Here is a 13,794-nt window from a genome sequence, read left to right as displayed (position 1 = left end):
GTAATGAACTAGACCGGGTATATTTAGCTGATGGAGATGGTATGGGGTAGGATGTGGATCATTGAGGTTTTAACATGATTTTGTACTATGAAAATGTAATAAACTATTCTTATGAGAAAAAAAAAACTATGAGAACTCCTTACGAGCGCTCATAGTTACTGTGCAGGGCACGGCGCAGCTCAGTATATAGGTATACTGAGCTGCAGCAGGGGTCCGGACAGCTGGCCTCCGCGCTCCGCCAGTTGAGGACCCCTGGCTTATAGTTTGCATTGGGGGCCCTTACAGGGGAGGGTCATGACATCACGGGGGCGGGGCTTGCCAGGACATACCCGGTGTAACAGGCCAGAGTATACCCCCCAGCCCAGACTATACCCGGGGTTAAAATGGCCTAGGCTAGATTATACCCCGGGTATATTTCGGCCTAGGCCAATTCGTACCCCCTCAGGCCATTTTATACCCCCATGAAATCAGCAGCATTGAGTGATATACACAAGAAATACTTTATTCTTCAACATGTTATTGGGGATTCGGCTTTGTCTGCTGAGTTAGGTGAGAAGCTGCTGATGGAAATCTTACACATCTAATCACATAGGAGGAGACTTATCAAACATGGGAGGAGACTTATCAGACATGGGAGGAGATTTATCAGACATGGGAGGAGATTTATCAGACATGGGAGGAGATTTATCAAAAATGGGAGGAGATTTATCAAACATGGGAGGAGATTTATCAAACATGGGAGGAGATTTATCAAACATGGGAGGAGATTTATCAAACATGGGAGGAGATTTATCAAACATGGGAGGAGATTTATTAAACATGGGAGGAGATTTATCAAACATGGGAGGAGATTTATTAAACATGGGAGGAGATTTATCAGACATGGAGTAAAGTGAAACTGGATTCCCCTTTTCATTCCTCACAGACTCTTTGGAAAATGAAAGGTGGAATCTGATTGGTTTCTAAGGGCAACTGAGCCGCGGAATCCCGCCCCACATGTGGAGACATTTATCATTATGTTTTTTGGGTTGTTTTGGCTAATAAGGAAATTTTTACACTGTTATTGCAGTCCATTTTTTTCCCATTAGTTTTTTGCTAAATGGATGAGAAAAAAAGGAAGTGTTTGTGTGCCTCCATTTTGATCAGTTTTTCCATTAATCAGTTTTTCCATTCCATAATAAAAAACTGTGGTGGACCGCATTTTTGTGTACACTAAAAAAAGATGCGTTTTGATCCTTTTTTCAATCCATTTTTTTTCGGTACAAAAACGGATGAAAAAAAACGGACTGCAAACAACACGTAAATTGTGCAATAAATGTTGCAGGATGTATCCAGGCACTTGCGTCTAATGATGATTTTTGCGCAACAACCGTAAAATTTTGCACAGCCCATAAAAACCTCCTCCTGCTTAAATAGTGCAGTTGATGCAGTGATAGGACAGCGCCACCTACTGTCAGCTCTATGTAAGCTGATGGGACAGCGCCACCTACTGTCAGTTCCATGTAAGCTGATGGGACAGCGCCACCTACTGTCAGCTCAATGTAAGCTGATGGGACAGCGCCATCTACTGTCAGCTCCATGTAAGCACTGTACTGTATATCCCAACAAGAGGAAGCAGCTGTGTGTCCGAGTATGATTAAAAAACATCTGCGCACTTTTCAACAAATTAGAGATAAAGTGAAAAAACTAGTGAAGAGATAACATTATGGCCTGGAGGGATATATACTGGCCTGGGCTATGTTACACCCCCTGGTATAGGATATATCCCCTCCTGTATACTGTGGCCTGGGCTATGTTACACCCCCCGGTATAGAATATATCCCCTCCTGTATACTGTGGCCTGGGCTATGTTACACCCCCTGGTATAGTATATATCCCCTCCTGTATACTGTGGCCTGGGCTATGTTACACCCCCCGGTATAGAATATATCCCCTCCTGTATACTGTGGCCTGGGCTATGCTACATCCCCTGGTATATAATATATCCCCTCCTGTATACTGTAGCCTGGGCTATGTTACATCCCCCGGTATATAATATATCCCCTCCTGTATACTGTGGCCTGGGCTATGTTACACCCCCCGGTATAGAATATATCCCCTGGTGTATACTGTGGCCTGGGCTATGTTACACCCCCTGGTATAGAATATATCCCCTCCTGTATACTGTGGCCTGGGCTATGTTACACCCCCCGGTATAGAATATATCCCTCCTGTATACTGTGGCCTGGGCTATGTTACACCCCCCGGTATAGAATATATCCCCTCCTGTATACTGTGGCCTGGGCTATGTTACACCCCCCGGTATAGTATATATCCCCTCCTGTATACTGTGGCCTGGGCTATGTTACACCCCCCGGTATAGAATATATCCCCTCCTGTATACTGTGGCCTGGGCTATGTTACACCCCTGGTATAGAATATATCCCCTCCTGTATACTGTAGCCTGGGCTATGTTACACCCCCTGGTATAGAATATATCCCCTCCTGTATACTGTGGCCTGGGCTATGTTACACCCCCTGGTATAGAATATATCCCCTCCTGTATACTGTGGCCTGGGCTATGTTACATCCCCTGGTATAGAATATATCCCCTGGGGTATACTGTGGCCTGGGCTATGTTACATCCCCTGGTATAGAATATATCCCCTCCTGTATACTGTGGCCTGGGCTATGTTACATCCCCTGGTATAGAATATATCCCCTCCTGTATACTGTGGCCTGGGCTATGTTACACCCCCTGGTATAGAATATATCCCCTCCTGTATACTGTGGCCTGGGCTATGTTACATCCCCTGGTATAGAATATATCCCCTGGGGTATACTGTGGCCTGGGCTATGTTACATCCCCTGGTATAGAATATATCCCCTCCTGTATACTGTGGCCTGGGCTATGTTACATCCCCTGGTATAGTATATATCCCCTCCTGTATACTGTAGCCTGGGCCAGAACTGTTAAAACCAGTGACATGATAACTTGGAGGGATATTGCAGTGTCCCAGAACATGCAGACTACTACTCCTATTATGGCCATTTCTCTTGCTGTGTCCATGCCTGTTCTGGTGAGTGTTTGCACTGCAACTGCTGCTGGTTTTCCCCTAGTATTCTCTAGTAATGTGCATTCTCATGTGTATTCTCATGTATTCCTGTGTATTATTACAGTGTACAGTAGTATGCAAGGCTGTTGATCACGTGACCTGTAACCATGGTTCCTCCAATGGCCGACTAGCTCTGGCCAGGAGCAACCATGTGACCTCCCACTTCCTCCTAACAGGGTGGTCTTCCCCCTGCTTCCAAGCAAGGAGGTTGTGTGTGTCGTCCCTCTCCTGCCTCAGAGGAGTTGTGGATCGAGTGCTCTGCTGTATTCAAGTCTTCGGCTGTATCTGTCTGCTCAAGTGTCCGGAGTCTTCTCTCTCATCTGGGTGTCATTCCGTTATCTCTCCTCATCGCTACAAGGATTCACAGCAAGTATTCTTCTCAAGCTAATCCACCCAGCAACGCTATTTCTCTCATACTCCTACTCCCATCATCCGGCACGTATTCTCACAGCCTATGCAGCACCACTCCTACTTTATTTGTCAAAGCCTGCTATATACCCGGTTGCATCCGGACAGAACTGTTGCTACTAGTTACCTCATCTATAATAAAACCGCTGTTACTGAACCCTGGCATTGGTGTCCACTAACTGGTGCCCTGACTAGGTGCAGCGAGGAATCGCATGCCCATCATCACCCGCAGATTCCACAGACCGGCCCTACAGCTGTGCCGCCCTCAGGCCTATACCGTGACAAGTATAACCCCTGCAGCTGCCCCGGTCATTGCCCGCTCATAACACCAGCACTGCGGAAGTGGCCCCCAGGGGCCAGGGCATCGCAATATAGTCTGGCAGGGTATATTGCGGCCTGGGCTAGACTGTCCCCAGGTTTATAGTATGGCCTAGGCTATATTACACCCCTGGATGTAGAAATATATGCCCTGGTGTATACTGTGTTCTGTCAGGGGTAAGAAAACCAGTGAAGTAATAACATTATGGCCCGGAGAGATATAGCCTGGCCTAGGATGTTTTACACCCCCAGGTATATAGTTTATCCCCCGGGGTATACTGTGGCCTGGTTCGACATTAGATGGATATATTCTGGCCTGGATGGGTGTACTCTGGTCTAGGCTATGTTACACCCCGGGGCAGGCTTGGACTGGGCCACAGGGGAGCAGGGGAATCCCCCGGTGGGCCCTACCCATTGGTGGGCCCCTGAGCAGGAGGTCTGTATCCCTATTTAGCAGCTTAAGGATGACATATAATCCCCCAGTTAGTTTCATGGGACTTCACCTTTCAAGAAAGGTGAGTGTCTGACCAGTTACTAACAGTTAGCGAGCATTGCCGGTCACATACACAGCACTGTGCAAAGTCACTATAGTAATGTGAAAGGTTTGGTGCTGGGTATATCTGGTGTATGTAGGGTGGGCCCCTAGAACAAAATATTCCCTGGTGGGCCCAAGGTACCCCAGTCCGACTGTGCCCAGGGGTATAGTTTGGTCTAGGCTATTTTATACCCGGGTATACTCTGGCCTAGGCTATTTTATACAGCGGGGTATACTCTGGCCTAGGCTATTTTATACAGCGGGGTATACTCTGGCCTAGGCTATTTTATACCTCGGGGTATACTCTGGCCTAGGCTATTTTATACAGCGGGGTATACTCTGGCCTAGGCTACTTTATCCCCAGGGGTACACTCCGGCCTAGGCTATTTTATCCCCAGGGGTACACTCCGGCCTAGGCTATTTTATACAGCGGGGTATACTCCGGCCTAGGCTATTTTATACAGCGGGGTATACTCCGGCCTAGGCTATTTTATACAGCGGGGTATACTCTGGCCTAGGCTATTTTATACCCCGGGGAAAACTCCGGCCTAGGCTATTTTATACCTCGGGGTATACTCCGGCCTAGGCTATTTTATACCCCGGGGTATACTCCGGCCTAGGCTATTTTATACCCCGGGGTATACTTCGGCCTAGGCTATTTTATACCCGGGTATAATCTGGACGGGGGTTAATCTGGCCTGCTACAACGGGACATTAACTTGCGGGGACTGCCTTGTCAGGACTGTTGGTTGCAACTATGCTTGCTTCTAATACCTCCCCCCCCCCCCCCTGTTATTACTGGTCACATGCTTCTAATAGACCCACCCCTGTCATGACTGGTCACATGCTTCTAATAACACCCCCCCCCAGTCATTACTGGTCACATGCTTCTAATATCCCCACCCCTCACTGCCGTCATGACTGGTCACATGCTTCTAATACACCCACCCCCACCCCTGTCATGACAGGTCACATGCTTCTAATCTTCTAATAACACAACCCCCCCCCCCCCCCGGTCATTACTGGTCACATGCTTCTAATATCCCCACCCCTCACTGCCGTCATGACTGGTCACATGCTTCTAATACACCCACCCCTGTCATGACAGGTCACATGCTTCTAATCTTCTAATAACACAACCCCCCCCCCCCCCCCCCCCCGGTCATTACTGGTCACATGCTTCTAATACCCCCACCCCTCGCTGCCGTCATGACTGGTCACATGCTTCTAATAGACCCCCCCCCCCGTCATAATAGGTCACATGCTTCTAATAACACCTCCCCCCCCCCTGAGTCATTACTGGTCACATGCTTCTAATAGACCCACCCCCACCCCTGTCATGACTGGTCACATGCTTCTAATAACACCCCCCCCTCCCAGTCATTACTGGCCACATGCTTCTAATCCCCCCACCCCTCACTGCCGTCATGACTGGTCACATGCTTCTAATAGACCCACCCCCACCCCTGTCATGACTGGTCATATGCTTCTAATACCCCCACCGCTCACTGCCATCATTACTGGTCACATGCTTCTAATAACCCCCCCCCCAGTCATTACTGGTCACATGCTTCTAATACCACCACCCCCCCCCCCCCCCCCCCCGTCATGATAGGTCACATGCTTCTAATAAGCTCCCCTCCTCCATGACTGGTCACATTCATCTAATAACCCACCCCGCCCCCCATTGTGACCGGTCTCATGCTTTCAATAACCCCCAGGTTTTCAGGCCGCCTTGCAATGGTATGATAACACAGCTACTTTAGTTCAAAACAGCACTACTGTTGTGCTCAGGTTGTGTGTAGTATTACACTTCAGCTTCATTCACTTTACTAGGACTGATCTGCAGTACTGCACCCATACTGAGCAGAGGCGAGGCGCTGCTTCTAGATGAAAGCCACCATGTTCAGCTAAGCCTGGAGGACCCCTTTATGTTATGGCTGCTGGGTGTACAGGGTACTCACCAGGACAGGTTTGGCTCCAGAGGGTGATGGTTCTCCGGCTGACCTTGTTGGCCGCGGAGCAGCTGATGTTCCAGGGTGCGGACACATTGGAGAGGTTCTCCTCCCCGTCACATCCCGACCTTTCCAGCAATAATTTCCCGTTCACCGTTATGGAGGTCGAAATGTTTGTCCCATTTTCAGTCCGGCAGGAAACCACAGTCTGATTATTAGGGCGACATTGGAGACGGAGGTCCGGCTGTGAGACACCATCTGGGGAGCCAAGAGACAGGCAGGGGTTACCGAGACATCATGGAGGAGGTATGGGTCATCTCCCACATACAATGCATCCTAGTAGAAGGGGCCAGGACCGCTGTGACTTCTCCGAAGAATTCGGCTTCGTACGGGATTATAATCCTACAAACCAATGGACGGGGGAAGCCGCAGATATCTGGCCTCTGTATATAGCAGCCAAGGCCGGTGATCCCACACATTATAGGTGCAGGATAGATATATAGGGTATAGGGCACACCACATAGGGCTTTATGCAACTTCAGCAGCCCCCGCGAATAAATAGTGTTTTATGTGAACATCGGTTTCTACTACGTTGTTTGGTGGTGAGCGCAATCTCCAGGTCATTTTTTTGTCATTTTTGGCACCTTTTGGTTTTACCTGACTCCACGGGTCCTTGCACAAGGAGCCCGGTTTAGACCTGTTGTGAAGACTGCTGCTACCCCAATCCCTGGGAGGTGTGTTGGACACACCATTACATGTGCTGTTGGGTGTTGTGGCTCTGCTTCCACAACCCCAAAAGGTGAGCAGTGATTTTTTACATGTGTTAGACCATTATTTCAATCCAGAGGTACTACTCTATGAGGCGCTCTGCCTTTCTTTTTGTTCTTTGTTTCTACAGGACAGGATTAGAGATGAGCGAACCTGGAGCATGCTCGAGTCCATCCGAACCCGAACTTTCGGCATTTGATAAGTGGTGGCTGCTGAACTTGGATAAAGCCCTAAGGCTATGTGGAAATCATGGATATAGTCATTGGCTGTATCCATGTTTTCCAGACAACCTTAGAGCTTTACCCAAGTTCAGCAGCCGCCACTAATCAAATGCTGATTCGCTCATCTCTAGACAGGATGGATCCCTGTAGTTAGGACTTAGTTCGCGGTGGGGGGAGTCAGGGTAGTTGTAGTTGGTTGTTGTCTGGAGTGAGTCTAACAGGGACACAACTAAGCAGCCACAGTTCTTCCTTATGAGCAACAGAACTGCTATGCAGTGCTAGAACTCTACAGGGGGAGAGAAGCCACACAGGGAACACCTTGTCAATGCCAGGAACCTCTAAACCATGCAGGGCAGTTACCTGTCCAAGGGAACTGACCCCAGTGGAACAAAGCTACGGAAAGTCTACATATTCTGCTGCGCAGTGTACAACAACTGGGAATTCTCTGGAGTCTTCTTAGCTCAGATACGGGTAGCCCGCAACTAGGGGGCAGAAGGCAGTCAGACTATAGGTTATCGGTGAGATGAGTATTCTCTATTTTTCTTCTATACACCTCTACTGTTCCAGACAGACTACAATTCTACATTGGACAAGGCTCCTCTGACAACCCCTCTTTTCTACTTTCTCTACTGCAAAGCACTGGGCTCTGGCCTATCCAGTTGCAGCCTAAGACCGCCCACACAGCTTAAATGGTAGCTGTAGATGTGTTGTACAGTATATCACCCTCCCATCCCCAAGTGTAGATGTGTTTTATGTCCCTTTTACTACTCACTTTTGGCCACAAAATGCCACCAGCAAGTATGTATGAATGCTGTGTTATAGTGCCTGAGTATGGTCAGCAACCACATCCCATCCTCCTGGACTATCAGAGGCCTCTTCTAGAAAGTTCCCACCGATGGGATGTTAGGTTGCCCCACAGTTTCTCCACCAATGAGGGACAAGTTCTAGTCACTCCTATAACCCTCCCTGCTAGTTTCTGGTTTGCAGCTTAGTAGCTGTGGTAGAGAGGAGGAGGGGTGCTATAAGCCGGTTTCTTCACCAGTTTCCGCATGCAGGATTATGCCCTGCTAAGACCCTTAAGAGGGACAACAACCACTGTGAGTCCACAACCTTTCTACCTCTAGGGTGACCAAACATTCTACAAGTGTTTTCTCTTAGGAAGTCCTTCAGCTTTCAAGGACTGTCCCCAAAGTGTTGCAGATAAAGCTGAAGTTGATACTGCTTGATCACCTTGGGTTATCATGTGGGGTATTCAAACCGGGCCTAGGATAAAATCAGTGTATGGCAATGTTCACACAACTTCAAAAAAAGAGAAAAGGCGGACACCGTTTCTATTTAACAAGACATCTGTTATTGCAACAATATAATTAAAGGAGAACTTCGGCGAAAACTTTTATTACAGTATTGTATTGCCCCCCAAAAGTTATACAAATCCCCAATATACACTTATTATGGGAAATGCTTATACTACTGCATCAAGGCTTCACTTCCTGGATAACATGGTGATGTCACTTCCTGGATAACATGGTGATGTCACGACCCGACTCCCAGAGCTGTGCAGGCTGTGGCTGCTGGAGAGGATGATGGCAGAGGGATTCTCAGTGTCCCTCCAGTGCCGTGTCCCTCAGTGTCCCCCTGCCGTCATCCTCTCCAGCAGCGACAGCCCGCAGAGCTCTGGGAGCCGTGACATCACCATGTTATCCAGGAAGTAACATCACCATGTTATCCAGGAAGTAACATCACCATGTTATCCAGGAAGTGAAGCCTTGATGCAGTAGTAAGTGCAGGGAAAGAAGCACTTTATAAGCATTTCCCATAATAAGTGTATATTGGGGATTTGTATAACTTTTGGGGGCAATACAATACTGTAATAAAAGTTTTTGCTGGAGCAATGCATTGATATCATTGGAATGACAGACGCCATTATTTCAGCCCAAATTCTGATGGAGTCACATTAGTAGATGATGGACTCACCAGTGATGTGGAGGATGATGGACTCACCAGTGATGTGGAGGATGATGGACTCACCAGTGATGTGGAGGATGATGGACTCACCAGTGATGTGGAGGATGATGGACTCACCAGTGATGTGGAGGATGATGGACTCACCAGTGATGTGGAGGATGATGGACTCACCAGTGATGTGGAGGATGATGGACTCACCAGTGATGTGGAGGATGATGGACTCACCAGTGATGTGGAGGATGATGGACTCACCAGTGATGTGGAGGATGATGGACTCACCAGTGATGTGGAGGATGATGGACTCACCAGTGATGTGGAGGATGATGGACTCACCAGTGATGTGGAGGAATTCTTCATTCCTTTTCAATCTACAACTTCTCAAATGATCCCTCAGAGTTGTTCGACCACAACCTCCTCTCTTTCCCAATTACTAACAACTGCCCCCTGACAACTGACAGCCCTTCTCTATACATATACAGAAATCTGCGTGGCATCAACACCCACCAACTCATAGACTCCCTACAGTCTGCACTGTCCCCAATCTCATCCCTCACCTGCCCAAACATGGTCACACAACACTACCACAACACCCTGAAAACTACCCTAGACTCTTTAGCTCCCGCTACTCTCCGCACACCCCGCCACAGATACCGAGAATTTGCTTTCTTCAGCGGTGCTCTAGGCCGGCTGAACGTCTGTGGAGGAAATCTAGAACCTCACCAGATTTTATTCATACAAATTAACCCTCAAATCTTATTACTCTGCCCTTCACCTCGCCAAACAATCTTATTTCACCTCCCTCATCTCTTCACTGTCAAACAATCCAAAACGCCTTTTCGACACCTTTAATTCTCTTCTCAAGCCCAAAGTTCAGACACCCATCACTGACCTCTGCCCTGAACACCTGGCCGCCTGATTCAAATCCAAAATTGACACCATCCGCTCTGACATCAGATCTCATCCCCTCTCCTGTAGATCCGATCCCGTCTCCTCTAGATCCCATCCAATCTCCCATAGATCCCATCCCCTCTCCTCCTCTCTCTCGTCCTACTACCTGCCCTAGTGACCCTATTCCCTCACACCTCCTCCAGTCCCTCTCTCCCGCTGTCACTACTCACCTCACTAATATACTCACCCTCTCCCTCTCCTCTGGTATCTTTCCCTCCTCATTCAAACACTCTGTAATTACACCGCTACTGAAAAAACCATCTCTAGACCCGTCCTGTCCAGCCAACTATCCACCTGTCTCCAATCTCCCCTTCATCTCTAAGCTCCTGGAACATCTTGTCTACTCTCGCCTAACCTGCTATCTCTCTGATAACGCTCTCCTTGACCCTCTACAGTCTGGCTTCCGACCCCTTCACTCCACTGAAACTGTACTATGTGACACTGTAGCCCCCCAGCTCCTCCTCTCCATGCTCCGCTCTATCTGTAGTATGTGACACTGTAGCCCCCCCAGCTCCTCCTCTCCATGCTCCGCTCTATCTGTATGTGACACTGTAGCCCCCCAGCTCCCCCTCTCCATGCTCCGCTCTATCTGTATGTGACACTGTAGCCCCCCGCTCCTCCTCACCATGCTCCGCTCTATCTGTAGTATGTGACACTGTAGCCCCCAGCTCCTCCTCTCCATGCTCCGCTCTATCTGTAGTATGTGACACTGTAGCCCCCCAGCTCCTCCTCTCCATGCTCCGCTCTATCTGTAGTATGTGACACTGTAGCCCCCCAGCTCCTCCTCTCCATGCTCCGCTCTATCTGTAGTATGTGACACTGTAGCCCCCCAGCTCCTCCTCTCCATGCTCCGCTCTATCTGTATGTGACACTGTAGCCCCCCAGCTCCTCCTCTCCATGCTCAGCTCTATCTGTAGTATGTGACACTGTAGCCCCCCAGCTCCTCCTCTCCATGCTCCGCTCTATCTGTAGTATGTGACACTGTAGCCCCCCAGCTCCTCCTCTCCGTGCTCCGCTCTATCTGTATGTGACACTGTAGCCCCCCAGCTCCTCCTCTCCATGCTCCGCTCTATCTGTATGTGACACTGTAGCCCCCCAGCTCCTCCTCTCCATGCTCCGCTCTATTTGTATGTGACACTGTAGCCCCCCAGCTCCTCCTCTCCATGCTCCGCTCTCTGTATGTGACACTGTAGCCCCCCAGCTCCTCCTCTCCATGCTCCGCTCTATCTGTATGTGACACTGTAGCCCCCCAGCACCCCCTCTCCGTGCTCCGCTCTATCTGTATGTGACACTGTAGCCCCCCAGCTCCTCCTCTCCATGCTCCGCTCTATCTGTAGTATGTGACACTGTAGCCCCCCAGCTCCTCCTCTCCATGCTCCGCTCTATCTGTAGTATGTGACACTGTAGCCCCCCAGCTCCTCCTCTCCATGCTCCGCTCTATCTGTATGTGACACTGTAGCCCCCCAGCTCCTCCTCTCCATGCTCCGCTCTATCTGTATGTGACACTGTAGCCCCCCAGCTCCTCCTCTCCATGCTCCGCTCTATCTGTAGTATGTGACACTGTAGCCCCCCAGCTCCTCCTCTCCATGCTCCGCTCTATCTGTATGTGACACTGTAGCCCCCCAGCTCCTCCTCTCCATGCTCCGCTCTATCTGTATGTGACACTGTAGCCCCCCAGCTCCTCCTCTCCATGCTCCGCTCTATCTGTAGTATGTGACACTGTAGCCCCCCAGCTCCTCCTCTCCATGCTCCGCTCTATCTGTATGTGACACTGTAGCCCCCAGCTCCTCCTCTCTATGCTCCGCTCTATCTGTATGTGACACTGTAGCCCCCCAGCTCCTCCTCTCCATGCTCCGCTCTATCTGTATGTGACACTGTAGCCCCCCAGCTCCTCCTCTCCATGCTCCGCTCTATCTGTATGTGACACTGTAGCCCCCCAGCTCCCCCTCTCCATGCTCCGCTCTATCTGTAGTATGTGACACTGTAGCCCCCCAGCTCCTCCTCTCTATGCTCCGCTCTATCTGTATGTGACACTGTAGCCCCCCGGCTCCTCCTCTCCATGCTCCGCTCTATCTGTATGTGACACTGTAGCCCCCCAGCTCCTCCTCTCCATGCTCCGCTCTATCTGTAGTATGTGACACTGTAGCCCCCCAGCTCCTCCTCTCCATGCTCCGCTCTATCTGTAGTATGTGACACTGTAGCCCCCCAGCTCCTCCTCTCCATGCTCCGCTCTATCTGTAGTATGTGACACTGTAGCCCCCAGCTCCTCCTCTCCATGCTCCGCTCTATCTGTATGTGACACTGTAGCCCCCCCAGCTCCTCCTCTCCATGCTCCGCTCTATCTGTAGTATGTGACACTGTAGCCCCCCATCTCCTCCTCTCCATGCTGCGCTCTATCTGTATGTGACACTGTAGCCCCCCAGCTCCTCCTCTCCATGCTCCGCTCTATCTGTAGTATGTGACACTGTAGACCCCCAGCTCCTCCTCTCCATGCTCCGCTCTATCTGTAGTATGTGACACTGTAGCCCCCCAGCTCCTCCTCTCCATGCTCCGCTCTATCTGTATGTGACACTGTAGCCCCCAGCTCCTCCTCTCCATGCTCCGCTCTATCTGTATGTGACACTGTAGCCCCCCAGCTCCTCCTCTCCATGCTCCGCTCTATCTGTATGTGACACTGTAGCCCCCCAGCTCCTCCTCTCCATGCTCCGCTCTATCTGTATGTGACACTGTAGACCCCCAGCTCCTCCTTTCCATGCTCCGCTCTATCTGTAGTATGTGACACTGTAGACCCCCAGCTCCTCCTCTCCACGCTCCGCTCTATCTGTATGTGACACTGTAGCCCCCCAGCTCCCCTCTCCATGCTCCGCTCTATCTGTAGTATGTGACACTGTAGCCCCCCAGCTCCTCCTCTCCATGCTCCGCTCTATCTGTATGTGACACTGTAGCCCCCCAGCTCCTCCTCTCCATGCTCCGCTCTATCTGTATGTGACACTGTAGCCCCCAGCTCCTCCTCTCCATGCTCCGCTCTATCTGTATGTGACACTGTAGCCCCCCAGCTCCTCCTCTCCATGCTCCGCTCTATCTGTATGTGACACTGTAGACCCCCAGCTCCTCCTCTCCATGCTCCGCTCTATCTTTAGGTGACACTGTAGCCCCCCAGCTCCTCCTCTCCATGCTCCGCTCTATCTGTAGTATGTGACACTGTAGCCCCCCAGCGCCTCCTCTCCATGCTCCGCTCTATCTGTAGTATGTGACACTGTAGCCCCCCAGCTCCTCCTCTCCATGCTCCGCTCTATCTGTATGTGACACTGTAGCCCCCAGCTCCTCCTCTCCATGCTCTGCTCTATCTGTATGTGACACTGTAGCCCCCCCAGCTCCTCCTCTCTATGCTCCGCTCTATCTGTATGTGACACTGTAGCCCCCCGGCTCCTCCTCTCCATGCTCCGCTCTATCTGTAGTATGTGACACTGTAGCCCCCCAGCTCCCCCTCTCCATGCTCCGCTCTATCTGTATGTGACACTGTAGCCCCCCAGCTCCTCCTCTCCACGCTCCGCTCTATCTGTATGTGACACTGTAGCCCC

General features: G+C 50.3%; 1 protein-coding gene across 5 annotated transcripts in view; it reads right to left on the bottom strand.

The window, feature by feature from the left end:
* Nucleotides 1-13,794, bottom strand: part of LOC138767873 (uncharacterized) — a 91,195-nt gene that overhangs the window by 60,157 nt on the left and 17,244 nt on the right. For all 5 annotated transcript variants that reach the window (XM_069945722.1, XM_069945724.1, XM_069945725.1 and 2 more), the window contains exon 4: nucleotides 6,321-6,569. In XM_069945722.1, coding sequence (XP_069801823.1) covers nucleotides 6,321-6,569 — 249 coding nt within the window. The remainder of the gene's footprint in view (nucleotides 1-6,320; nucleotides 6,570-13,794) is intronic.

This window comes from Dendropsophus ebraccatus, chromosome 11 (assembly GCF_027789765.1).
Source record: "Dendropsophus ebraccatus isolate aDenEbr1 chromosome 11, aDenEbr1.pat, whole genome shotgun sequence".
Classification (NCBI taxonomy): Eukaryota; Metazoa; Chordata; class Amphibia; order Anura; family Hylidae; genus Dendropsophus; species Dendropsophus ebraccatus.
The sequence above is the reverse complement of the archived record's forward strand: the minus strand, read 5'-3'. Positions and strand labels throughout refer to the sequence as shown.